At 39.3% G+C, this 26,689-nt stretch overlaps 1 protein-coding gene across 7 annotated transcripts; it reads left to right on the plus strand.

The window, feature by feature from the left end:
• Positions 1-2,185: 2,185 nt before the first annotated feature.
• Positions 2,186-26,214, plus strand: MCCC1 (methylcrotonyl-CoA carboxylase subunit 1). 7 transcript variants are annotated; one of them, XM_068953654.1, is made up of 21 exons: positions 2,186-2,284; positions 3,755-3,801; positions 4,828-4,970; positions 5,446-5,541; positions 5,685-5,806; positions 6,841-6,988; positions 7,817-7,938; positions 9,102-9,213; positions 9,549-9,630; positions 10,286-10,413; positions 12,845-13,028; positions 13,513-13,622; positions 14,861-15,077; positions 16,381-16,467; positions 17,037-17,086; positions 19,406-19,543; positions 20,961-21,068; positions 22,340-22,411; positions 23,950-24,065; positions 25,664-25,758; positions 25,886-26,214. In XM_068953654.1, the coding sequence occupies exons 1-20, from the start codon at positions 2,235-2,237 to the stop codon at positions 25,716-25,718; spliced, it is 2,187 nt and encodes a 728-aa protein (XP_068809755.1). In that variant the 5' UTR covers positions 2,186-2,234; the 3' UTR covers positions 25,719-25,758; positions 25,886-26,214. The 7 variants fall into 7 exon arrangements, with proteins under 7 accessions (XP_068809755.1, XP_068809754.1, XP_068809756.1 ...); XM_068953660.1 differs by lacking the exon at positions 25,886-26,214 and adding an exon at positions 2,894-2,973 and having other exon boundaries at positions 2,216-2,284; positions 25,664-25,857; XM_068953653.1 differs by lacking the exon at positions 25,886-26,214 and having other exon boundaries at positions 25,664-25,857.
• The last annotated feature ends 475 nt before the right edge of the window (positions 26,215-26,689 follow it).

Genomic DNA, 26,689 nt, shown 5'->3' on the forward strand with positions numbered 1-26,689 from the left:
TCTAAGGCGTTAACACTCACTAGTAAGCTGATGAGAGTCAGAGAATACATAAAAGTGCAAAGCACAGCCTGAGCTCACCTCTCCACTACTGATGATAGGAAAGATCTGAAATACACTTATATCAGCACTGTCCTCCCCAGGCCAACCAGAGCAAGAGGTCCAAGGGCTATCTGTTCCGTATAGGGAATGCATGTATATTTAGTGAGTGCATGGATTAATACCTAGTCATATCATGAAAACTAAGTCCATGTATATAGTAAGAGATATACTTCAGGTTAAATATTTGTAAGTGAAGGGAGCTAATGAACTTTTAGCAGGTCCTTTCCTTTCTTACAAACAGGTTCATGGCTGTGGTCATTGCATACCGATGATGCAGGGGTATGCGTGTCTAAGTTTATGGGCCGGCCACAGCAACGCTCACATTTTCAGCATTAGGGCTTTCCCAGCTAGCCACAGAAAGTCAAATAACCCGCATTTCCCCTTTTCTGCAAGTGCTACTGCCTACATTTCTACCTCCCAAATGTTTTAATAAATTATAGTTTCATCTGCTCAGTTTCTTACTTAACTCTTTGTTCAAAATTTTAAAAAGGGCTAAGTCGCATTTCCCAAATGCAGAAACAAAATAAATGATTTTGGGGAAAAAGGAAAGCTTTCAATCTGAGAGTCAGAAAATCAGTGCAGATTGGAGACATGGATGCTGGTTTTGAACCAGCTTTGCTGGGGCTTTCCTAAACCCCAGAAGTTTCTAAAGAATACTACTCATTAGTCCAGCTAATTTTTTAATGTTTAACTGTGTTCATTTTGCTATGGAATGACAGTTTTGTCTTCTCCTCAAGAAATGAATTCAAATTCCAAATGAATTGTGTTGTTCACAATCTGCTCATGGAAAAAGAAAGGAGAAAAGTACTTGAATTATTAATCTAAAGAGCTGTCAGAGTATGCTAAGCTTCTACGACAAAATTTAAAATCTTGCCAGTTTTACCTATACAGCATTTATGACTAGCTTCTGAAACAGTGCCTCCACCCATGTACATGCAGTATTAAGCATACTACTGGTGTCAGTGAAAAAAATTATCATTTTCTGCAAGTCAGTTTTATTACACTGCACTTTCAACATCTGTGTGTACAGTCTGGTGACCTCACTGGACCTTGCAAGCCCTAAAAGCCGTGCTGTCAGGATGCCTTCACCAAAACCAGACTGCAATACAAATGAGTTTGCTATTTCCATTAGTTTTGCTGTTCGAGGTGTAAACTCCTCCACACACCTCTGACTTAACGTTTTGTAACACATAAGTTTAACTCTTGCCGATGCTTAACAAGAAACTCCATAACAGGCTGCCATCTTGTGTTTGGAAAGAAATTCAGCAGGCTGAAAATATTTTGAAATCTCCATTTCAAAAGGCAAAAGGCCTATGCTATTAGTGCAATAGTGAGGAAGAATGAGGTGAATGAATTATGGAACAAATATAGCTTCACTTGAGAGTTCTAAAAAGCGTGTTTCTAGGGTAAGCACTGGGCCTATCTTTTGCAGTCGGACTTAACGGACCACGCTCCTCCTCCAAGCTGATCCGGCACCTCTTTAACCTGCTACCATCACTCAGTTACTGGTGTGAATGCCCACTGGGGTTACTGTCCTCGTGCCAGCTTGAAAAAAAAAAAACCAAGCAGCAACGGAAAAAGCAAAGCTTAGCTACACACCCAGCTCTTTCTAAAGAGACCATCAACTCCAGAGTACGTAGAGCATGTCAGACGTGCTACTGTCAGCTCGAGGTCTGCTGAGGACTGAGGTGAATCAGGCGGCCTAGGTGATGGGCATTTCCTTTCCTGCTGTGTTAGGAGATCCAGCTCAAGGTGTTTCCCGACCACTCCCACCATCTCATTTGCTGTCTCCATCACCACTTTACTACAACCCCCCAGGGGTCAATCCCGAGTAAAGACAGCCCCGGCCCTTCATATGCGAGGCGCGGCTTCCTTCAGCTGTGCGCGCCACTCCACGTTTATCCGAAGGTAATGTGCTCTGCCCCTTTTATTGCCCGGCTGCGCAGTGGCAGCAAAGGCCTCGTCCACGTCTCCCGCCACCCTGCCTCACTCCCTCCCCAGCCAACCGCCATTTCGCGCTCCTGCCCGCCCCCAGCCCCGCCCCCTCCCCGCCACCGCTCGCGGCGCTCCCGCCGCGCGAGCCCCCGCCCCGCCCCGCCGCGCGGCCCCCCTCGGCTTCCGTCCCGCGGGCCGACATGGCGCTAGCGCTGCGGGGCCGCCGCTGCCTGTGGGCGCTGCGGCGTCAGTGAGTGCCGGGCGGGGGGAGGCGGGAACTGGGCGCGGCCCCCCCCCCCCCCACCGCAAAGCGCTGGCCGTGCCCGTGGCCCTCCCCCCCGGCGGTTAACGGCAGCTGGCGGCTGACAGGGCGGCGGCGGCGGCGGGGCAGGCCTGGCGCGGGGGCAGGTCTCCCAAAGCGGAGCCCGGCCGTCCCGGGGGAGGCGGGCAGGGGCTCCGCGCCCCCGGCGGAGCGAGGGAGCGGGGCCGCCGCCCGGCCCCGTCGCTCGGTACCGGGCGGTGGCGCGCTGGAGGGGGGCCCCGGGAGGGAGGGCGGCGTCCCCGGGCGCCTCGGGGCACCCTGGTGCCGCGGCCGCCGCTGGCGCTGGCGAGCGCGGAGCGGTGCGTCCGGTGTCCTGCGGGTAAACGAGCCATTAGCCTCTTCTGTGGTAGAGCCAGCGTGTTGGCTCTCAGGAGAGATATACGTTTCTTAAAGTGACAAGTGGGATTACTGTCAGCATCCCCCGTGGTTGAGGAGAGCCAAAAAAAGCAAACCTCCCCCCAAAAAAACAAAACAAAACCCAGTGCGTTAAGCGTAGTTTAAGAAATTGGTGCAGAGATTGTATCAAACTGCCCTTAGGTGCTTGGGATCCTACACCCATCGCTGACTACCCGCTGTAGCCACAGTCTCTCAGCTCTGTGTCTAATCCTGTGCGGAAGGTATTAGTGACCAAAACAAGCCATTTATTTTAACTAATAAAACAGTTTAGGAAATGCCATCCTCATTTTCAAAAGCTTAACTTCTGAGATTTGGTCACGTTGACACCTGGATGATGCAAGGACGTCTGGCAACTTTTTCTCTGATACAGTTTAAGAAGTACTGGGTTTGATGCAAGGTTTAGAAGTTGATTTATATGTTAATTAAAACGGTATCAAAATCTTACTTTTAAAACTTCTGGCCACTTAGCTTTCTGTACCTGATTTCGTTAGTACATTTTAGTCTTGTTTGAGGTCTAACTTTTCATTTCCAGAATTCTTCGCAGTTCTTTTTACATCCTTTCCTTTTGCACTCTGTCTAATCAGCTACTACGTTCTGTGTGATCTTTTCTGTTTTGTGTTAGTCCTGCTCAGGTTTCATGTCTTCTTTCTCAATACTTTGAAGGCAATTACCTTCTGTGTAATAAATGTCAGACATTGGCTGTTCTCGCTACTAAGTGATTTAGAGAAGAAAAAAAGTGCATTCCAATTTGAGTGCTACTCAGTGAAAAAAGGAGGCGGTTTGTTCCTATTATGTCTAAAATACAAGCACTTTAAAGGAGAGGCCCGATACGGTTTGAACTGCCTTCGGCGTTGCATCTGGTTGTGTCTGCATAATTGTATCAAACACTTCAGAACTGTATTAGTACTGCCTTTCTTTCACTTGATAATAGAAGTAGTTCAGTAACACCTTCTTATTATACTCTCTGTTTTGTAACGATTCTGTGCGTTTATCATCATGCAGACAGTGGAACCTGGGACAAAGATTTGTGAAATGCGCCTCAACAATAGGTATGAAAGTTGTTTTCTTTAGCTTTTAGGTTTAATTGCTTGTGTAATGTGGGTGGTTTTACAGTTAGTTTCAGATCATTCGTTCCAGGAAAGGCTATAGTTTCCTTGCCAATAGATACTCAATATTTTTATAGTTTTCCAAAATAGCAGTCTGTACCTGACTTAATAGAAATCATCTCTAATGCATAAAGAGGATTTTGAATGAGTTCTTCTATCATATTTAGTCATACTCAACTTGCATGAAAATTACTTATTTTTGTGATGTTTTCTTCTGAGATCCTTTGTGATAGAAAGGTGGTAATGTTCTTGAGAACTGTTTTTAAGCATAGTATTATTTAAATGATATGCGAAAGAAGGTAATATTTGGTAAGATGATTTAAACAAATCGTATTGTCATATGTTCTGAAAAGATACACTTCAGAATTCAGAGATATATTATCATTTTGTAGGTTAGTTTTAAGCTCTTCAGTTTTGCCTGTAATGAATTTATCCTTATATTTATATCACGTTTAATTGCTGTCACAATACTTAAAAAAGCTTGTAAGTCACTGTTAAAAAAAAGATAAAATACCTTTATACCTTTATTCCTTGTTATTTCTTTGTGAGTGTGTGTCAGTGGGGAATAAACGTTCATTGCGTAAATGAGAATAACTTGTGACCTTTTTAGGGTTTTTAATTGTTTCCCAGTAAGTCTGGAAAGTACACAGTTAAAATGTGTGCATCATCTTTTACATTTAAGTGCTGTTATAGGGTTAGAGTTTATTTCTTGGACTCTAGAAAAAAGCAAATGACTTAATTTAAACATGCTTCTGCATAGTGACGCTTCGCGAAAAACTCCAAAGACTAGCACTGAAAGGGTTTTGTGTGAAGCGTATGTTTTTTTCGTTATTGAAAGATGGGCATAAAACAAACACTACACATGATAAAAAAAAAAAAAGAAATCTGAATTCTGAAATTGCTTTATTTCTAGGAATGTATTTCTAGGATATATTTCTTTAAAAAATTGCTCTGATTCATTCTTTTAAGCAGGAAGTCACAGCATAGAGAAGATCCTTATTGCAAACCGAGGTGAAATTGCATGCAGAGTGATGCGAACAGCAAGGAAAATGGGTGTGAAGTCTGTAGCAGTTTATAGTGAAGCAGACAGAAATTCCATGCATGTAGCAATGGTAAAGTATATTCATTAAAAGTTTGTGATAGGTTCTGTAAACAATTTAGTGTGTTATTAACATTCATTCACAACCGTGGTTCTCTTTAATAAGTTAAATATGAGAAGGAGTGTGTGTGTGCACTAATGCAGTTGATCTTCTCTTTAGAGTTACAATCAAGTTTTCCTGCAGTCGATGAAAAAATGTGCTTAGTCTCTGTCTTAGTACCTGTCAACCATACAGAAAATGCGGAAGAGTTTGGCTTTCTAAACTCCAGAGTAGCCTTTGGAGGTTAGCTGATGGACGCTATTTTTTTTGGAAGAAAGTCAGAATTTGGTTCATCCGTTAGAATCTCTACATGAAGAGAGGCAACGATTTAAACTGTTGCATGTTAGCAGTTGGTTAAATAGTAAAATGAGTTCAGAAATTGAAGTTTAAAATTGCGATATACTATCTAATAGAAACGGTCTGTGCTAATGTTTTTCTTCCGAAACAGGCAGATGAAGCATATTGCATTGGTCCAGCACCCTCACAGCAGAGTTATTTGGCCATGGAGAAAATAATGCAGGTGGCCAAGGTCTCAGCAGCACAGGTAGGTAGACCATGGCCTTAAATCTTCTTCATTTTTACCCGTCGTATTTCCATTTCACGTTTTCCCTAGGGTTCTAATGAAGTTTCAGGGTTTTCTAAGCTAAACTAATGCACAAATAGGCTGGTAACCTTATTCTATTTTAGGCTGTTCATCCAGGTTATGGTTTCCTCTCAGAAAACACAGAGTTTGCAGAGTTGTGCAAGCAAGAGGGAATCATCTTCATAGGTCCGCCTTCATCTGCTATCAGAGATATGGGTATTAAGAGGTATCTGTTTTCTGATTTGTTGCTTGGTTATTTACAGTTTGACAAAGCTAGTTATGCTGAAAATGATCATTTAGTAATGAAATTATTTTATTCCTTCAATTTTGATTGTCATTTATTTGTATTGCATTCTTCAAAGGAATAAGCTCCAAGTTTCTGGCTGTGGGATTCCTATAAATATGGGAACAATCAAGATTGTTCATTTACTAGGGTTTTAATAATTGCATACTTAACTGAATCTAGTTATCCACTTGGATTGGGGCCTTACAGTGTTGTTATGTAGATAAAGGTTCCGCAGTCAGATTGGATCTCTTGCGTATTGGTCCCAAATGAATCAGACAGAAGAGTGGTGGAAGAGAAGATAGGGCAGCAGGGATTATTGGGGCTGGTTGTAAAACGGTGTTGGTAGGTTTTGTTCGTCACAGTGGATCATAGATACTTAGACCAAAGAAATCTTTCCAGGGTATGAAGTGTAAATCAAGAATATGGAAATAGGCTTATTACTAAACATGAACTGTGTAGCACTGATTTCATAGAATTAATTTTGTTCTCACTTACTAATGTGAGGGTAAATTACCTCTGTAATTTAACTAGTGTTACATGCCTATTTGATGTTATTGCTCAGTGTTTGGGTGCTTTATATGTGGTGTGAATCCCCAGATACAGCCTGTCTCACAAGAAGAGCTGTGCCTTTGCACAATTTTAAATATAGTTTTGGTAGGGTGCAGTGTTGTAATTTGAAAATGTTAGGTTTTGACCTCTTGATTTCTCCATAAATATGGGACAGCAGGTGGGAAAGAATGGTAAGTCTGGAATTGACTAAAACTTTTGTCTGGAGAGTTTAGAGACAAAATATTCCTATCTAGAGCATTTCATTAATTACAGTCAAATCCTGCCAAACCCACTTATGCAAGTAGTCCCTTTGAAGTCAGTGGAACTTATATGACAGCAATTAACAATGGGAGCATTTGCAGAATTGGAGCTTATAGTACGGAAAGTATTATTGTTATTCTAAACATAAAACTATTCTGTCAAAGCACTTCCAAAGCTATAATGTCTGCTGCTGGCGTTCCTGTTGTTGAAGGTTATCATGGAGAAGATCAGTCGGATGAATGTCTAAAAGAACATGCCAAGAGAATAGGATATCCAGTAATGATTAAAGCTGTTCGCGGAGGTGGAGGAAAGGTAAAGGAACTAATGCAAATCTGTTCATCACATGATGTAAAGTTGTTACGCCTCACTTTCTACTAATTAAATAGTATAAAAAAAATCTCTGAAAGCAAGGAAACTGGAGAATTACTTTTGGTTAAAAGTAGTAAAATAATGACCAGTACAGCATTCTGAAATCTCATTTCATCTGTTGTGCAGTCCGCTGCCAGATACGTAGCTGGTATAAACTGGTTTTGTTTACTGAAATGGATTTCCAGTAATATGCATAAGCAGAAAATTTGTCCTGTAGATTTACTTGGGTGAAATTGAGTGAGTTTAAAGTTACTTAATGATAGCTTCTGTTGTGAATTTTTCATTAGCAGTGATAAATGTTGCATAGGAAATTATTAACTAATCAGTAACTAATTCAGTTAACTAATCCGTATCTAGACACTTTTTCATGCATGGTGAATTCCCTATGTAAATCTGATTTTACTCTGATACAAGTTTGTATAAAAATGGCCTGGTACAGAGTTCTAGTTATTACCAAAATAGGTGTATTTATTTTGTAAGGAAATCAGTTTTTCGTTGCCAGTCTTGGAAAATTTCCATGAGGGTCCAGAATCATATTGAATTTTGTACTCATCTGTATCAATGGAATCCTAATATCCTGTTATTGTACTTTTGATGGCACTTTCAGCAGGACTTAATGGGATTAACTTGTTGGAAGTTCATATGAGATTTTGCTAATGGTTAAGAAAGAAGAGAAACGTGTTATTGTTAAGCACATCTCTTGTTTTAGCCATGCACCTGTTTGATGCAACTGTATTGTTAGGCATTTAGATCTTATTTTTTGTTCTATAGGGCATGAGAATTGCTCATTCAGAAAAGGAATTTCTGGACCAGCTAGAATCAGCTAGGAGAGAAGCAAAAAAGTCTTTCAATGATGATGCAATGCTGATCGAGAAATTTGTAGACGATCCGAGGTGCGAAATACATATTTTTCTAAAAGCAGTGTAATGTTTATTATAGTGTTGCATAAACATAGATATTTTGAAAGAAGGATGAAAGTGAGTCTTGTATGTTTTAATTGCATTGTGGCAGATACTAATGAATCAGAACTGTTTATTCTATGAGGTATTGAATTCATTATAGTGACTTTGTTTTGAATGATTAGAATTACAAAAACAGATGTTCTGGAAACATGGCAGTACCATTTAATGATGTTGCTTTAGAGCATGTTCCACGTATTTTGTACTGTGTTATGTTAAGACATCAACATTCCTACTTGCTAAGTCTTCCAAATTCGCTTTCCGTCCAGAAAGAATCACTTTATAACGCTTTAATTACGGACTTGTGAATCAGTAGGTCATGGTGTTTCTGCTGCTCTCAGATGTCCTAAACTATTTAGTAAATTTTTCTCTGTCTTGATACATAAACAGAAATGATTGTCTTTTGTCATAGATCTGTCTGATATTTTTGTGCTTTTCACCTCTCTGTCTTGCAGTATCACTTTAAAGAGACCATTCATTAGACTGAAACTAGGGGCCTGCTTGTGCTGACAGTCGGACGTGGGAAAATCTCACTAAATTCTTGGAGAATTTCTTTTGCCAGATTATCTGAATAGTGACAAATTATTGTTAACCTTTCTGTATAGAAAGAACTCCTACCACCTAGTAGTTGTCTTCTGAAATAGTATGTTGAAATAAATGAAATGCTGCCTCTTGTGAATTTCTACACTTAAGTAAATTATGGAAGAAAACATAATCCTAGTCATGACCGAATAATAGCACATTTTTACTTGTGTTATAATGAAATAACTGATAGAGAGGCAGCAGCCTTTAAACGTGTGTCTTGTTTGCTTATTTTTGAGCCGTGAGGTTTCATTGCAGTGGTCAGAGTGCAGAATCCTATTTCATTTAGAGGATTTAGGAAGTCTAATACAGTTGAAATCCTGCTGATTGCTGATAGTAGCCTCATTCCTACATTTTTAGCTGTTTGAGGGCAGACACTTAAACCCGTAAGAAATCCCACTGAAGTGTTAACAGGACTGTGTACAAGTTTAAAAGTCTGGGTGAAGTCAGTCATAGAAATGGGGCTTCAGTGATCCTCAGTGAAATACATTGATACATTTATTATTACGAAACAGGCATGTTGAAGTCCAAATATTTGGTGACCAGCATGGCAACGCAGTTTACTTGTTTGAAAGAGACTGCAGCGTGCAAAGAAGACATCAGAAAATCATTGAGGAGGCACCGGGGGTAAGCAGAAAGTTCTTAACATTTTTTTATAAACGGACATATTTTTAAACTTATTGCCTACCCCCTCTGATTTATCTAGTGGCGTTTATTATTTATAATTATAAATCTCAGTGCCTGTTTTAATTTTGCTGCGGAAAAGGCTCCAACTAAAAACAACGACTTCATTTAGGAAAATGATTGTCAGAGGAAAATTATGTAGATTTCGGACATGATGTCGATAAAGATTTTCCTACAGTGTCTAAACATCACAAAATATTCATATTCATATTTGTAGTAAGTCTGCTATCACTAAAAGTTGCAGTAATTTGTAATCTTTTGTATTATTATATTTTCAGCCAGGAATTAATCCTGACGTTCGAAAGAAACTCGGAGAAGCTGCTGTCAAAGCAGCTAAAGCAGTGAATTACGTGGGAGCAGGTAAGTCTGGAGGTACGGCTGCCCCACAGCATCCTCTTAGCTTAATTAGATTTGAGGCCCAGAGCAAATGGCATGTGGTTGTTCTACAGTATGACACATATTCCAGTATTTTTTGAGGCTTAAGTGAGTAATCACAGCAAAGACTTTTAAAATAACTGTCTGTGAAGTCCAGAGTATTTTCCAGCTAAAAAATTAGCTGCTGAAATTATTTGTCACGTCTTTTTTTTTTTTTTTTTCCGTACTCTTTTCTTTGGATATTTCTTTTAAATACGTGTAAGTGTTTTTTTAACAGTCTGGAAGCGCTTTTTGCAGCTCTGCAGAAATACAGCTGTTACTCTAGGGGAGAATGGTTGTTTGACAGCACGCGGTATGTAAGGGTGCAAGGAAACAACCCTTCTGTTTTTAGATCTCAAATGTGCAACCCTTTAAGATAATTTACATAGAATGTAATGAAAGTCAGTGCATCTGTGTAAGAAAAAATAGCGTTGTGCTAACATCTGTTCCATGATTTCTGACAGTTAGCCATTTTAGACCTACTGCTTGGAGCATTAACCCAGCTCTCTGGTTCTGTGAAAGCATCTTTCCAAACTACAAATCCCCAAGTGTCTTACGTCCATCCCCAAAAAGCCTTGTTTCCTCTTATTAAATACTTCAGGAACGGTGGAATTTATTATGGATTCACAACATAATTTTTACTTCATGGAGATGAATACCAGGCTGCAAGTGGAGCACCCGGTTACAGAGATGATCACTGGAACAGACTTGGTGGAATGGCAGCTTAGGGTAAGTGGTAATTGATTTTACAGGTAGAATCCCTCTTCTCTGGTGAGTAATGTTCTTTGGTACTGTCTGTGGGAGACGAGATTTGTTTTCAGGTACTTATCTCCCATTCAACTACTCAGGTACAGTTTCTGTTGCTCCACAGGAAAATCTTCTTACCCTGTTTGATTGGAGAGTATTGCGGAGATGCTCTGAATTCCAACAAAGACTTTTTGTGGGGAGCAAAACTGTGGTTTCCATATGTTTATCCAAATTATAGAGAATGTGGGAAGTGAGAGGAGTCGGATCCTGATTTTCTGCTTGCCATTCTGAACAATTTTTATTATCTCTAATTTAAACGTGTAGTATGTTTCTGGCCAAAAAATCATTCTTGGGTCAGACCAGAGGAGAAAAACACTTCGCAGGAGCATGTGTTTGGTGTTCTGTCAGTGTATTAACGTTCCAAAATAAAGGTATAGTTGTGTGCACTGGAAACAGGCTGTTTCCTCACGCACCCAATATGCACAGAGGTTACTCACATGTCCGAAGGATAACAGGAAGTTTCAGACCTCAGGGAACTGGAAATTTAAAAACAGTTCTGGTTAGGTAAATCTAAAAGTGATGAGAACAGCACGTAGTGAGCTTAAGTAGACAAGGTGGCAGAGTGTTTTGATGTAACCAGAAAAGAAAACCGAACTGGCAAAAGCGAAGGGGGAGCTTGTGGATTGCTGATCAGGGAATGGAAGTCGACCATTGATGAGCGCTGAGTTGGAGCAACGTTCAGACAATACTGGAAGAAAGAGAAAGAGAAAGAACGTGGAAAGCTTTGGAGGTCGTGGCACGCGGCTTATTATGAGTTATAATATGTACAAAATGGTGTCTTTATCAGTTCTTTGAGAGGTGATTTTTCTGAACCTGTGTAGTACTACTTTGTCTTTAAGAAGTTATATTCTGCTCTCTCTGTTGAAATCCTTCCACGGTTCAGTGGCAGAAGGCAGAGCGTGGAAAATCCCTGACGCTTCAAATGAGGATGAAATTTTGCTACTTATATTTAGTGAGAACTTGCATTTGCTTGTGTAGATGGGAATTGTGTTGCTTCTTAGTAAAGGATCTCCCCTCTGTGCTTAACTGCAGCAGGCTTGTCGTTATTATTTTATCTCCAAAAGTCCTCTTTTTGAAATTGCAAACCGGTGTGTTGTTGGTCGTATTTTTGTGTTTTGTAATCTGAATTCCTTTGAGGAATAAAATGATTATTACTTACTTATCTATTAAAACTCCCTGAATTGTAAGAAATCCTATTTGAGAAGCTTTCCCTGAAAGCTGTACAGATCCCAGAGTACGCGAAGGAATCAACAGCATACGCCAGTAGTGTTGGCTGCCAGTAATCAGTTTTATCATCTCCTTTTAGAGCAATTTTTCTCTAGCAAAATCTTGTCTTAGTTGATCAGGCTTTTACTTAAACATTTAATTATTTTTTAACAAAATCAGTAGAAAGAAATGAAAATAGTTTCCATATGCTTTAGCTGTGTGAAAATACTACAAGGTCAATTTACGGTAATAATCCAAAATCCTTTGGCTGTTGACTCCCAGAAAGAAAGGAAGGAGTAACTTCAGAATTAGTCATTTATGGTGTAGCACTTCTTTGTCCTAGCTCTGTCTTAATGTGCTTTCTAGCTGTTCATCTCTAGAAGAAAGATCTTTAAATCTTCTTTGATACATTGACGCTCCTTGTTAGATCCTGCTCTTAGATAACAAGACAGCGTACTGCCCTAGAATTCAGATTGCTGTCACAAATTCTAATATCATAAATACAGTAGCTGACTTCTTTTTTCTGAACTGAGTCTCTAGCGTGCTTATACAGAAAGTCAGTGCTTGCACAAACTTCTTTGACATAGGGAGTAAAGACAATTGCTAGGAAACTGTTGTTTTACATAGAAATAATCTTAATTTTGTTACAAAGCCATGGGTTTTTCTTGCTTGAGTTTGCAGCTCTTCTATCTCTGAATGATTACTGTTCTAAAATACAAGACGAAGTGGTCTTGAAATTGTTTGTTTTGTTCAAGCATAGCGTTGCACTCTTTTTTAACTACTGCTTCTTGACTGCATTGGCTCAGGCACCAAGGCAATTGTGTTGTCTGTTTTGATATTCTTTTTATTCCTTCAATTGCTGTGTTTTATGAAATTTGCGATTGTTTCTTCTGCCAAATAGTAGTAAACGGTGTGGTGTGCATGTCTCCAGAGATGTGTGTGTGTGTGTGTGTGTAAAAATATACCTACACATGTATCTCTGTGTATGTTGTGTGTGTGTTTTTTAAGGAGGGGGAAGACAGGGTGTGGGGGGGAGAGAGAGAGAGAGAGAGGGAAAGGAAGGGGATGTGTATGTAATAGCCAAGTGTTTTTGTCCAAATGGAAAATATTGATCCCGCGTTAAAGAAAAAAATACTATTGTTTCCAGGTTGCAGCAGGAGAGAAGATTCCTCTAATGCAGGAGGAAATTCGTCTCCGAGGCCATGCATTTGAAGCGCGGATATATGCTGAAGACCCTAATAATAACTTTATGCCAGGGGCTGGGCCGTTGTTACACTTATCCACCCCACCACCTGATAGTTTCACCAGGATAGAGACTGGAGTCAGACAAGGTAAAACTGAGGACAGCGGTGTAATTGGAAATATTTGCTATCAAAAGTTTTTCTTTTTAATCATTTGGCCTGCCTAAATAACAGTTTGTCCCACAGGATGTTGCCATAAATACAAATTTTTACAGAATTATTCTTCCTCATGATTTTTCATGTACTTTGGTCAGTCACTGAATATTTTTTTTATCTCTTTGTATCCCGATTGTCCATTGGGTTATGCAGAGTATATTCCCATCAGAGTTTACCAGTCCTGCAATTCTGATTGTGACAAAATCAAATTTGAGTAACTTTTTCTCTGCAAAAGTCTATACTGAGGTCGATCTTAGAATTGAAATGCTGGGTCACAAGTTAAAGATGAATTTTCTTTAAGGGCATGCAGAGACCTGGCTGTTAATGGCAACAGAGCTTACTGCCATGTGCTGGGTGATGCTATGCTTACCAACTTTCAGAAGATACGTGTCTTAGAAATTTTCTTTTCGTGTGTTAGGTGATGAGGTTTCCGTCCATTATGATCCAATGATTGCAAAGTTAGTTGTTTGGGCTGAGGATCGGCAAGCAGCGCTGAGAAAGTTGCGATACAGTTTGCATCAATATCATGTAAGTAGAAGGAACCCAGTGTGATTTCAAATCCATTACGTCTTGAACTAACGACAGACTAATAAAATACTACAATGAAGCAAATGTGGCTTCACAGAGGGGGCCTGTGTTGTCGCTGCCGTTGCAGAGTCGTTTCTCGTTTGCTGAGGCTATATTTTTCCTAATGCGCAAACCATTTTCATCAATGGAGTGAGTAGAGATAAGTGAAGTTCTGTTTTACGTGTGGATTTTTCTTAAGTTTGCAGTATCTTAAATTGCAGCTGGGACTTGGTACAACAGTAAGCCTAAATGACAAACTATTAAACCACAGTCTGAGCTTTCTCAAAGTTAAATTGAGTTTGCCTGTGGAATTCATGTCGGACAATGCGTGCTTACAATTTCTGGTGTTCGAAAGGATTAGATTTAGAGTATACCCATGGTAAAGAAAGATGGAGAATTTTTGAAGCTACTGATTCTTTTTAAAAGCGCCCCTTTTCCCCCGTGAAAACCACAGGTACTGTATCTCTTTTCAAAACCAGAATTCAGAAGGTTTGACTTGATGTGATACTAAATATTATTCCCTGCATAATTTACCTAAGCGTTTAAATCGGCAACATAAAGATGACTGTGAAAATGTTTGGCCCACTATTGTTTTAGCTAAAATTTAAGATTACTGCAAGTGAAAGAGGTAACTGGAAAAAAGGCAAGGAATTCTGTTTTCTTAGTATTTCTGTCAATACATTTTGGCAGCACAGCGTCGTTAATCGGTTTCGCTGCTTTCTCTAAAATAAAATTTTCCTGTTCTTTCTTTGATTACGTATTTAGGACTACAGGAAGCGCATGGAATCTAGTAAATTTATAAAAGTCACATTTGTTACTGTTGAAAGATCAGGCCTGGCATATCTGAAAGTCTTGTAGCTCTTTTTAAAAACATGTTCTTTGCATATTGGTAATATTTTTTTAAATACTCAGAACAGGATTTTCCAAAGAAGTAATTTTTCCTTCAGTCACCTCCCATTACTGTTGCTGGGAAGCGTCTGGGTAGTGCTCTTCTGGGAAAGCTTTTTTTTTTTTTTTTTTTTTAATTAGAAGAGCAGTAATGAAACATATCAACTGAATTAATTACATTTTCTTGGTAAATGTTGTGTTTTGCTGATGCTGTTTTAAGAAAGATTCATTCATGTATCCGTTGAGCAGAAATCTGTGTATTCATTCATAACTTCATTTCCATTTGGCAATACGCTTCTTTTTCTTAACAGATTGTAGGATTAAACACTAATATTGATTTTCTGCTAAGCCTTTCGGGACACCCACAGTTTGAGGCTGGAAACGTGCACACTAATTTCATTCCTCAACACCACGATGAACTGTTTCCAACCAAAACGGCAACCCCACATGAAGTTGTGTGTCAGGCAGCTCTAGGACTCTTACTGAAAGAAAAAATGGTAACAGATGCTTTTAGAGATCAGTCAGCTGGTAAGGATCATTCTTACTTTCCTTTGTTTTATTTTGCTTGTGAGTGGATGAGACAGTGTGGTGAGCTCATGCGCCATTATTTTATTTGTGTATTCCGTCTTTATTTTGCTTTTTTCCGGCTCAGGGTTCTGCATTCTAGCATCTGCCTGATACTCACAAGCAGGGCAAACTACAATTGTTGTTAAGAGACAGATGCTGAATATATCACCCCTGTAATGTACAGAGTACTTCCATTGATAGAGAGGCGGTATTCAGAAGATCGTGGGATCCAAGTCCATAATCTGTGTTACTGCGTCCTCTTTTGCTCTTCAAGCACGAAGGGGGACTATTGATCCCCACAGTCAATGCAAGGCCATCAGAGTTAAAAATGACTCAGCTAGGACTGGAAGAGCCGGTAAGGCTTAATGGCGTGAACAGAACTCCAGGAGCTGAACATTCTTGAGTTCTAATGCTGTGATTTTGAATATACTAAAAACCACAAGGACGTGATTCATAATTTACTGAAGCAAATGGGAAGACTCCAAATAAAAAAGAGGTTTTTGTGTTACTCTTTTCCAAGTCTGGGTATTCATATCTGTTCAGAGGAGGATGTTTATAATGATGTGTTTGAGGGTTAAAAGTATAAGCTGTTGATATCTAGACCAATGGGGAACGTGATTGCTGTTAACAAAAGTTTCGTGCAAATCTAATGTATGCTGCCAACAGCCTTGTTAATTTTGTTTCTTCTTCCACTCTGACTATCCTAGAAGCGTGGAAAACTGGGATTGGAAAGAATCCCATACGTCATATGCCCGTACCGTTGCTTTAAGAGAGGATAAATTAGTTGGGCAATGTCTGATAGGTGTGTATCTTACCCTACTCAAAAACAGCAAGTAAAGGAAAAGCCATCAGCCTTCCCAGGCAGCGTGTTGCCATGCTTGCCTATTCTTGCAGTTGGAACCTTTTTCTAATGGTTAATCTGAATATTCCGTTTTGCAGTTGAATTCCCATGATTCCTTATCCTGTTCAAGGACGTGTCCGTGGAGAAGAGTGAATTTCCTTCCTCTTAGCGAATACCTCTTGTTAGTATCGTATGTTCTGTGGTTTCCGGAGCCTCAGTTTTTTCAGTCTTGATGCTTGAATGGGGGGTTGTAACTGTCTGTAACAGTGGTTCCCTGACCTTTATGTGCAATACAAATATTTGCTTTTAAATACATAAGCATAATGGTAGTGATAGGACTGTGACTTTTACGGTGTAAGTTCCAAGTGTTGTGTTTTGTCCAAAGAGAACAAAAGTAACGTGTCCGTATATTTTGTATTTTAGATAAATTCTCACCGTTTGCATCCAGCAGCGGTAGAAGAATAAATATGTTGTACACTAGAAAACTCTCTCTTCTGGACGGAGAAAACAGTAAGTGAATAACTAAGAGTGCAAGAGGGGAGAGAAATACTTGATGGACAAAGTTATTTCCACCGAAGTGTGAAAATTCAGGCTAAGAAATAGCAAATAGAAGCAGTAGGAATTTTATGCAGGTTAAGCTGGGAAGGAAATTCAGACTTGCATATGGTTAATTATTAAATCCATGCCCTTAGATCTTGAGGAAGTATAAACGAAATGAAAAGGTCAGTAATCGTGTTCATCATCTGAAGGAATATGGTTGCGTTTTTAGAAGTGCCATCAACTTTTTTGACTTCTCTTTGGTGTGGAAATGTTCAGCACTTTTACCCTTCAAAAATCTATTTTCTGTCCAGATAGCGTAAGTTCAGATGTTCAGCTTTGGGAAAAAAAGTTGTCTAGAAGTCAGTACTAGCTGTCACAAATCTGCAGTGTCTGCTAGGCTAATCTGAGAATAGTTGTTCTTGTCTTAGTATTGAGAGGGCTCTTTTTATCAAAAATATATTCGGAATATTGTTTATATGTCATTATTCCCTAGGTCCTATAAGTAAATCTACTTATATATATTTTGTTTTATTGAACAGTTGTGGATGTAACTGTAAATTACAATCAAGAAGGGTCATACAACATGCAGGTATAAATCCTTTTTTTTTTTCCCAGATATTTTGTTAGATAAAAGCAGAGTCAGTTTCTGGTAGACTTCTCTTGGTATGAGCTGTTACTAAGGTTGCTTGATAATCACCAATATAAGATTCTATTTTTGGTTTACTTGCGGGCGTGGTAGACTTTAATAGTCTGGCCGGAAATTATGTGTGCTAGATGCTGGATTGGGTGGAAGATCTGCTAAAATGCTTCTGAAACTAAGGCTAAGAAAAGCATTTGCTTTTCTGGTGTTTAAAGTTCTGGCTCTGTTTTCCCATTCCTTAAATTTGCTTTTATAAAACCTTGGAGGTTAGATTTAAATCAGCATTTAAAAAGACTTTTTCCACAGGACTCCTGCTTTATTCTGGGCATGAGATGGACCTGCTGTGGGATAAATAAAAGCTCTGTAGAGCACTCTCTGTAAGATAATACTTTTTACTTTGATGATAGAAATTGGAAACTGTTTACCAGATGTGATAAGGAAAGGTCAGAATAGGAGAGCGTTACGGTTGAATTGAATGCTGCCCAGCAGAATTGGCTTCTGTCTCTGTCTGCACTGTGGAGAGCATAGAGGCAATATCCACTACAGAGGATACTAGTCAAGACACTTAAATATAGATTTTTTTTTTTTTTGGTAGTAGTCTCTAATTGTGTGGCTTACGGGAGTTCTGTTCTGCTGAGTATTGACTATATCCCCTGTACCACCTGGAGTCAAATAGGAGCTCCTAATGGATTGCATCTTAAATTTGGCACGCAAAATGATTGACTACTTGATAACTCAATCTCTCTGTATTTCCGTTTCTTGTATCTAAATTTCAGAAATTGGGCATTATAAGGATAAGTCAATATTTGTGGACTGCTTAGACTCTGCAGAGATGAGCTTAGTGGAAAAATACTGAGTATAGCCACATGTCAGATAGCTCAGAGCCTTATACCCATATTTTGGCTCATCTGAATACTCATATAACCCACATCCCTCAAATAATTCCTAGGTTATGTTAATGTATTGATTATGTGTGTAATGCTTGAGAGCTTTTACATTTTATGTTTATCCCATATAGGTAGTGTCAGCCAAAACAGAAAAGGAGGTTGGACAGAATGCAAAGTTGGGGCCTTCTGGGGAGGGGGAAGTGCAGCTGGGGAGAATGTAGACTCCCAAGGAGGAAGGAAGAATGGGAGTTGAGATGGGGTGGAGAGCAGCTGGAGATAACAGATGAAAAGACAGAATCCTGTATGCCTCAGGAGCTGATCAGGAGGAGGAGAAGAGTGCCTTGTGAGTACTTTAAAACCTGCCCTGAGGCCCATCAGCTAGAGCAGCTTGCTGGGCCGTGGAACCAGCAAGCGCTCACAGGTGCTGCCCAGGGTACTGACCTGGCTTATACCTCTGCTCAGGACACTGATAAACCAAAAAGATATTTTCTCAGGGATCAGTTTCAGATGAGCAGTATCCATTCAGTGCGCTTGATAAGGCCTTTGTTCAGTGGAAAAAATAGCACATGACTGTATAAATAAAGGCTGAATTTAATCTCTACGAGTAACATTCTTAAAGATTAGCAAGTCTCTAATTCTCTGCTGAGTGATGTCAAACTTATAACTGAAAGCATCAGTTAAATGTAATGCACTTGCTATTCTTACTGTCCTTGCATTTGGAATTTGCTGCAGAGGTGCAATTTGCACCGACTTAGATGAAAGGGTAACTTGCAAAAAACGACCTTGCTGTTTGGTCTTTCTTTTGTTGTTTTGGTGTCTACTTGACGCTGCCTGCTTCCATTATTGGTCTCCTCTGCTCCTTTGTAGGTGTACTGAATATATTGTAGTTTTTGTATTATAAGCTTCCAAGAGCGAGGAACTTACCCGTCTTTTGGAAAGCATTGTGGAAACTTGCCACGTGAGGCAAATAGTATGGGTATTTCAGTTTGAGCAAAGTCAAGACGTTAGGGCAAGTTAAAAATACTAGGTCCTGGTGGCATCGCTTACAGGCTATTCTGATTGTTGTTGTTGTTGTTGTTCTTCTTCTTCTCGGGAAATACCATGCCCTCGTATTTTGCTGAGTACTACTGCGTGGTTTATGATAAAAAATTGTCCTGGGAGAGCGTATTAGCTAATCCTCTCGGCTGACTGCACGGGATACTGAACGCATTCTGTTAATTGAAAAATAAAGGATATGTAAGATTTAGAAAGTTTTTTTTTAATTCCAGAATTATCTAGGAGCAACACTGTGAGCGTATACAGTAAATCCTAACTTGTGTTTTATTGTATTAGAGTTCATGAAGGGTCAGGCTTTGTCCTTATAAAAGCTTTTAACTTTCAGATTAAAGATAAAATGTTCCTGATTTCTGGAGATATCTTCAATGAAGGCGATTCTGTTTACTTGAGGTCTTCAGTAAATGGAACAGTTTGTAAGTCCAAATTGGTCATTTTGGACAACACCATTTATCTCTTCTCTCCGGTAAAGTTCCTTTTTTTATTATCACACGTGTAAAATCTCAACTAAGCAGAGTTTTACCGATTTAAATGGACAATATAAATTGCAAGGGAGTGTGAAAGAGAATCATAATATCTAGAATCGTATTTTTTTGTAGTGGTGCATAATGTTGTTGGATAAATAACCATAATTAGAGGTTGCTGCTTATGATCTGTGAGTGAGTGATTGCCTGTGCAAAGATAAGATGCAATTGCCTGAATCAAAGGAGTCGCAAATAATGGTGTTGGGGGAACCCCCCCGCCCAAATATTAAAACGGTCACGTATCTGAGCTTGTCTTAGAATAGTAGCACAAATTTGCAGCTGAAAAGTATTTGAAGGTGCTTGTAACTCTGATACTTTTATTTTCATACAATTCATTGTTTAAATTAAAGGATAAGAGAGAAGTCAAGATGAGTCTGAAGGAGGGTAAATTCAGCTGACAGCAGAAAATTAGAATTACAAGTGATTGTGGTATTATCTGCATTGTGCTAGTAATGACATTTGGAAAAGGAGGTACCCTAATTTGCATGATTAAGCTGGTAATTTTTTATTGCAGTAAAAAAGATTGGGGGGCTTAAAGTAACTCAATAATAAATGTAATCTAAAATCTAAATAAGTAAATAAATTATTGTGTATTTAATTTTAACAGTTAACCTCTATCTCTGAGCCACTTAAGACTTTCAGCAGCGTGCAGTGAAAACTTTGCTGCTCCAATGACGAGGACAAAATAACTCGTGCTGGAACAGCAAAGCAGCGTTCCTGGGGCATCAAAGTGGAGTCTGAGGCGAGGAATCTGGAATAAATCACAGGAACTTTAGTGTTTGGGTAGGAGGTGGTGGAGAATGAGTCTTTGGGAGCTCTGGATAGGCAGTTTGGGAGAAATTAGGGGATTCTGGAAGAGAGCAAGAATTTCTCACTAAGCGTAGCACCGAATCCATTTTACTGTGGATTATGGAGCGTTCTCCATATTGGCAGGGGTGGGTGACGAAGATGCCGGTCTCCTCCCCAGTTACTACAGCAGCCCGCCCAGCCTTTCCTTGGGCAAATAGCCTTTATTCATTGTCTGAAACCGTCTATGGTGTTGCTACGTGAATAGGGAAGGTGTAGGTTTGGAACAAAGATCCATGTGGGTCCTCCTTTTTCCACAGGGGTTGTTGCTCCCTCGCTGATGCTATAGCGGCAGCAGGCCCAGCTTTTGAGGACTTTGATATTGGCAAAGAAGTCAGCGTGCCCACAGCGTGCCCTTTCGCTGCCCTGGCCTCAGTAGTCTGCTACCTTAAACAGCTGACTCATTTGCCTCTGCGTAAAGCTGGACCTGTTCTCTGTGTATGTCAGTGTGTATTAGTGGTTTTACTTTGTGTTGTTAATTTGGTGGGATTTTTTTATTTCTTTTGTTTGTAGGAAGGTAGTGCTCAGATTGGCCTTCCTGTCCCCAAGTACTTATCCGCAGTGAGTTCGGTGGGAATGCAAGGTGGTGCCGTAGCACCCATGACTGGCACAATTGAGAAGGTAATTATAATGATATGGGTAGGAAAATGAATTCTCCAACATCTGTCCGTGTTCAGTCTTCCAACAACGGTGCTTGCTTCTGCGTTGCCAGGAAAGAGCCAGGGCTAAACGTGTCGGTTCTGTGTGGCTCCACCCAACAGGAAAAATCCCTGTTTAGTCTGCTTTTCAGCAGCCGTCCAAGAGTGTTTCAGGCATCTAGTCTCCTTTTCCCAGAGCTCAGAAAAATCTCAGTATTTCACTGGTTCCACCACTTTAATAAATTTATTACTTCATCTTAATTACTTTCTAAGCCTGAAGTGTTACACAGGCTTTTTGATCCACATCATCCAACCAGAAGAATGAGATGGTGGGTGTACCTGCCAGAAAAGGTTAAGCTCAGAAATGCCTTTTTCTGTTCAGCTCGGTGTTTTGTTGTTTCTGAGAAGAAAAGCCTAGAAGTATAGAAGTATAAAGAGGGCTATAAATAGAATTTAGGCATACAAATACGTGGTCCGAACGTGCCTTAAGTTCAGCTTTTGGGGGATTTCAATCCAGTGTTAGTTTAGTGTAAGATACATAAGGCAGTGTGTTAAACCAGAACCACGACCCGGGGTCCCCTTTTTTCGCTTTGCAGATAAGGGACCTCCAACACTAAGTTCAGCAGTTATATTCCCTCTTGTTAATATTTTTTTTTTTCTCTAGCTTAGCAAGTGTTGTGCATTTTTCCATACATTGGAAAAGTTTCAACAGAAGGGAGATTTCCAGGATAGTTTCCAGTATCTCCTAGAGATAAAAGAGCATAACCCTTTCAGAGGGAGGAGTACACTGAACGTGCATCTCCTCCATCCTGAGTGAATGATCTCACTCAGGGTTATTGCAGAAATAAGAAGTGGCTCCAGCAACCTTCTCTCTGTTTTAAAAACAGCTGTAGTGACTGGCTCCAGGAAGAGGTTCTGGGCTTTCTCTCTCAAAATAGAAGCTCTTAAGCCAGAAAGGGTAGAATATACCTTGCCTTTTCGTAGTTTCTCTTTGAGACGTAAATGGCTTCCTGCTCGTCCGGCTAGCTGTTACTGAACCTTTTTCTACAACCTCTGCCTGCCCCTGAGTATTCTGTAGGGAACTCGGATACCCAACTCAGCAATAATAAAGACATTATGAGGTTTTGCAAAACCGCAGTCACTCAGTAGATCCAACCAGAGACTTTTGCCTCCTGTGTTGATCAAGATCCGTGTGATGATTTTTAGTGGTACGGACATACCTGATTTTTCCTCTATTTTCGCTTGCCTTTGTAGGTGTTTGTGAAAGCAGGGGATAAGGTTCAGATTGGAGATCCTCTCATGGTTATGATAGCTATGAAAATGGAGGTGAGTGACACACAAAAGGTTTTAATTGCTGAGAAAATGCAAGTATGATGATACTTCAATCAGTTTCGGTTTGAAGCTTGGTGCAGAGTCTAGCTTGGATAGATGTCAGTATCACTTTGTACGCTGTGAAACGAGTGTTGTGTCTGACAAGATTTTAGAGGATTACATTTGCTGTTACTTTATTAATAAAGGATGTTACTATAATCTGTGGTGTTCTTCAGATGTTTCAACATTCATTTGGCTAGCTTTTCAAATCCCTCTGTTCCCTCCCGAGAAGCTAATAATCCTTTCTTTTTTCTAACACAAAACCACCTAGGTATATTTCTTCGTTGCTCTCTGCGATATAAGCATATTATTCTAATGCCTGCAGTTACTTAATGCAGAAACTTAGCTAACGGTGACTCTGTAATGTTCCCAGGATTTTCTTGTTTATGATCTGTTAATTACTATTTGCATAAAGCTTTACAAACAGTAAACTAGTGATTCTTTGTAATCGTCCCCCGTGGCATTCAGTGGAATAGTTATTTTGGCCGTTGTCATCTGCTACGTTGCTTGACATTGGCTAAAATTCCTTGCTGTAGTTTCTGTAGTCTGCACTGACTGGGTCTGGGTTTATTCATTTATTTTACGGCTCGGTTTGCAGTAGTAGAGTGATGACTGGTGAGAGAATTTGCTTTTCCCTGTCATGGCCTTTTATAAATTACACTAAAATTACATGAAATCCAACATCTGTGCGCTAAGAAAAAAATTACAAATTATTTGAGATCGTGTGGGAAACGTTTGTGACCCTCCAGCTGATATCTCAGATGGACGTTACCTGAGTGGGTCCTCTGTTTTTTTTTCAGTGCTGTTTTAAATATGAAATGTAAAATGTCAGAAGCAGATTCTTATTTAAATGAATCCTTGCTAAGATATGAGCAGTTAAGATCTGTAACTAAATGTTTGGATATTAGAGTAACCCTATTCAGAAAATTATCTAGAAAGCAAACTCCAGCGGAAAACTAACCTGATAAAATAACAAGTAGGCCAATTTGAGGATTGGAATGTAAATATACTCTTCCTTCAGTGTCACTAATAGCTGTATTTCAACTGGATTTTGCCTAAATCTGTTTGATAAAGACCCCTCTTGGTCCACAAACAAAAACGTCTGTAGTAAATGTGCAGATTCCGCTTAAGGGAATAGATCTGTTGTCTGATTAACATACTGGACTAAAGCTGTGTTGGTTTTGGCTGATAGCTAGTACGTTAACAAAAAGTAACAGTGAAGTAAAATATCAGTAATGCTTCAAAACGTGCCATTAAATAGCATATTTGTCCCCGGGTTCTTCAAAATAAACATTGATCAGGAAATGGAATTTGAAAAAGGACAAAGGTAACGCTTTATAAGAAGGCTTAAAATAAATGTGCATGTGTCAGAGGAAGTGATTAAGTGTGTTTTGTTTTAATTGCACCAGAAAGTAATATTAGCGTTTGATGCAGAAAGAAAAGAGCACTGTAAAAATATTCTGCTGGTTCACTATTGATCTGTTCATATGCAGCATACCATAAGAGCTCCAAAGGCAGGAGTGATAAAAAAGGTTAATTTCCAAGAAGGTGCCCAAGCCAACAGACATGCTCCTCTAATTGAATTTGTGGATGAAGAGTCTGAGTCAAAGTAAGATTCAAGGAAGGTGCATTTTACTTTTTCATCTTTGCTGATTTTCTCTAAGGAGAAGGTGTCTTTGTTTTTTCAGCAAACGTTTTTGTAAAGTGGATTGGGGAACGGTTTCCTCTGTGCAATCCCCGAATAGTTTGACTGTACATTGGACTAACTTTGCTGAAATATTGGATATTGCTGTACTGTAATCATGTGTATATAATTAATGGACCTATGTGATTGTTGTTGAATAGTTATGTTTGCCTCTGTAAAGGTATTGGACTGCAAAATGATACTGACCTCTGTTTGTAAGGACTGGAGAGGGTTTTTTTTTTTTTTTTTTTAAACAGAGAGCAAGGGTTCTTTTCATTCACAGCTGCCTTTTTTTTTTCTCCGAGATGTGAGAGTATTCATTGAAGAGAGATCTGAAAGGTGTCAACTTATGAATTCATTTCTCCGGCCAAATTCCTGTTTGCGTCTTGTCATTTTGCCTGAGTGAGGGTTTCAGGGTAGTTCCTTAGCCCATGATCCCTCTAAGTCGCTGCCCTTTGGTGCTTCTGTTTTCCCATTTACCTCAGCTAGTAGTGGAAAATTTGTATTTCCACAGTTACTTTAAAATACTGTGGATATCTGATAAGAAGCATTCTAAAAAATGCATAGTAGCGTTTGCTACAATAATCAAAGTTGGAACATGACTATTTTCCAAAAAGAGCACTTGATCTTTAAAGATGAACTAGTAGCACAGAAACACAATAGTCTTATGTAATGATTAAAATGTGTGCCGAAATAAAAGACTAACTTCAAAATTCACCTTATTTTTTTCATATTGCTCATCTTCCAAATGCTGTTTATTGGCCAGAATGAAATATACCATGTCTTTGTAACAACAGGAACCACAAGTAAGAATAGTTACTGTTGCTTTTGTAGCTGCAATCTTGCAGAAGGGAAAACGGGCAGTTTTTCTGATATGAAAAGAGAGTGTTAGTCAGACACAGCATATTGATTGTTTATCATAAATTTATTTTAACTTTTTTAAAAAGCACCTCAGAAATACAGGAGAAGGGAAGGAAAAATGCATGCTTTAATTGCTACTAACTTGCAAAATCTTTGTGTTATGGTCAAGTTCTGCTTGTCATACGAACTTTTGGTACAGTGATTGAAGACCTTAGCACAGTTTTGTAACGTGGTTTGTCCTGCAGACAGGGAAAGATATAGACGCTGCAGTGATCCCAATCTGGTAGATACATCTGTGCAAATGGATCTTTATACTTATCTGAAATCCTGTTTCTGAATCAATATGCAATTTCATGAGGAATTCTCTAGTCTGATTCTGTAACTGTGCAGCCTTACTGCAGTGCAGATAAAAAGTGCCAAAATATATTGGGTCCTTATGGTCTGTATATTACAAGTAGCGTAACACTTTTCAACTTTCCTTGTAATCCGGTGGCCACCTAAAAAAAAAAATTACAACCCCACGATCATCCTGTAGAGTGCTGCCACAGTGATTTTTATTCACAACCAAATAAAGATTAAGCTTAACTTTGAATGTTTGTTTTCGTTTTTCTCCATTTTATTCTTTCCTTGGTGGCTTATGTGAAAATGTTTATGTATGAGAGGCCTTTAAGCAGCTGTCTGATAGCGTGCAGACCACAATCTGCAGATCACAATTAGAAAGCGCTAACCTTGCCAGTCAGAGTCGATTTCACTGCAGGTAAGTTTAATGTCTTGTTTTATCTATCTGTTGGATCTGCATCCAAAATATGAAGTCAGTCCTGAAGAGAGACAACAGTTTGGCATTTCAAATTTGTTTTTTCTACTTGACTTTGTTGTGTTCCTAGATCTACCATCTTATATACTCTGAAGCTGTAGCGAAGCATTGAAATGCCGAGCATGAGGTTCTCGGTCCACGAAATCTGTGCCGCTTGCTTTGTCCGACCAAGGAAAAAAAGCATGTTCCGTGGAAGCTGACAAAATGTCTGGGTTGGGAATGAAGGAGGACAAATCATTTTTCAGTTTTAGAAGTTTTCTCTCGCTTCTGAAAATTAGCTGGTTTTTTTTTCTCTCTCTTAAGTTTCCCTCAAGAGAGAATTTTGAGTTTTCAGGGAGTGGTTTTGATTATTTCAGAATTTATGCCTTTAGCAAATTTCTTGCAGCAGGCCCTGTCAGAATTTGAACATCTGAAATGTTGTGCTGCAATGCGATTTAATTGAACTGTTAGAGAAGCACAAAGAATTGTTAAAGATAGGTTCTTCTTGTAATCCAGAATTTTAATTTATAAAATATTCAGAAAATTTCTGTCTCTTACAAATGTGAAACGTGACACATTTTCTTGTGTTATAAATGTGACTGGAAAGGGACGTATGATAATGAAATAAAAGTAACTAAATTGTTTAATGCAGAACAGCCAGTGGTAGAGTGAGGAAGAAAACAAGGGATAAGTGGTTCAAATTTAATATTCTAGTACTTGAGCTGAAAGAACAATCTCTGCCAGTTATTAGTTATCAGTATACCGTTGCCAATAACGCTGCAGTTCTGATACAAGACTCAAAGATACTATAGAAACAATGAATTTGAACTGATTCTGACTGTAATGATGTAGTCTGCTGCTGCCAGAGGAGAGAGGGGACTGGATCATGGGATCT

Source organism: Struthio camelus, chromosome 9 (assembly GCF_040807025.1).
Source record: "Struthio camelus isolate bStrCam1 chromosome 9, bStrCam1.hap1, whole genome shotgun sequence".
Classification (NCBI taxonomy): Eukaryota; Metazoa; Chordata; class Aves; order Struthioniformes; family Struthionidae; genus Struthio; species Struthio camelus.

What these genes read in the sequence shown, in the direction of transcription:
- MCCC1 (XM_068953654.1), top strand. Translation starts at nt 2,235, where the DNA reads ATGGCGCTAGCGCTGCGGGGCCGCCGCTGCCTGTGGGCGCTGCGGCGT. An exon ending in GAAATGCGCCTCAACAATAG is followed by an intron (nt 3,802 to 4,827) that starts GTATGAAAGTTG and finishes CATTCTTTTAAG; the next exon opens with CAGGAAGTCACAGCATAGAG. An exon ending in AAATTTGTAGACGATCCGAG is followed by an intron (nt 7,939 to 9,101) that starts GTGCGAAATACA and finishes ATTACGAAACAG; the next exon opens with GCATGTTGAAGTCCAAATAT.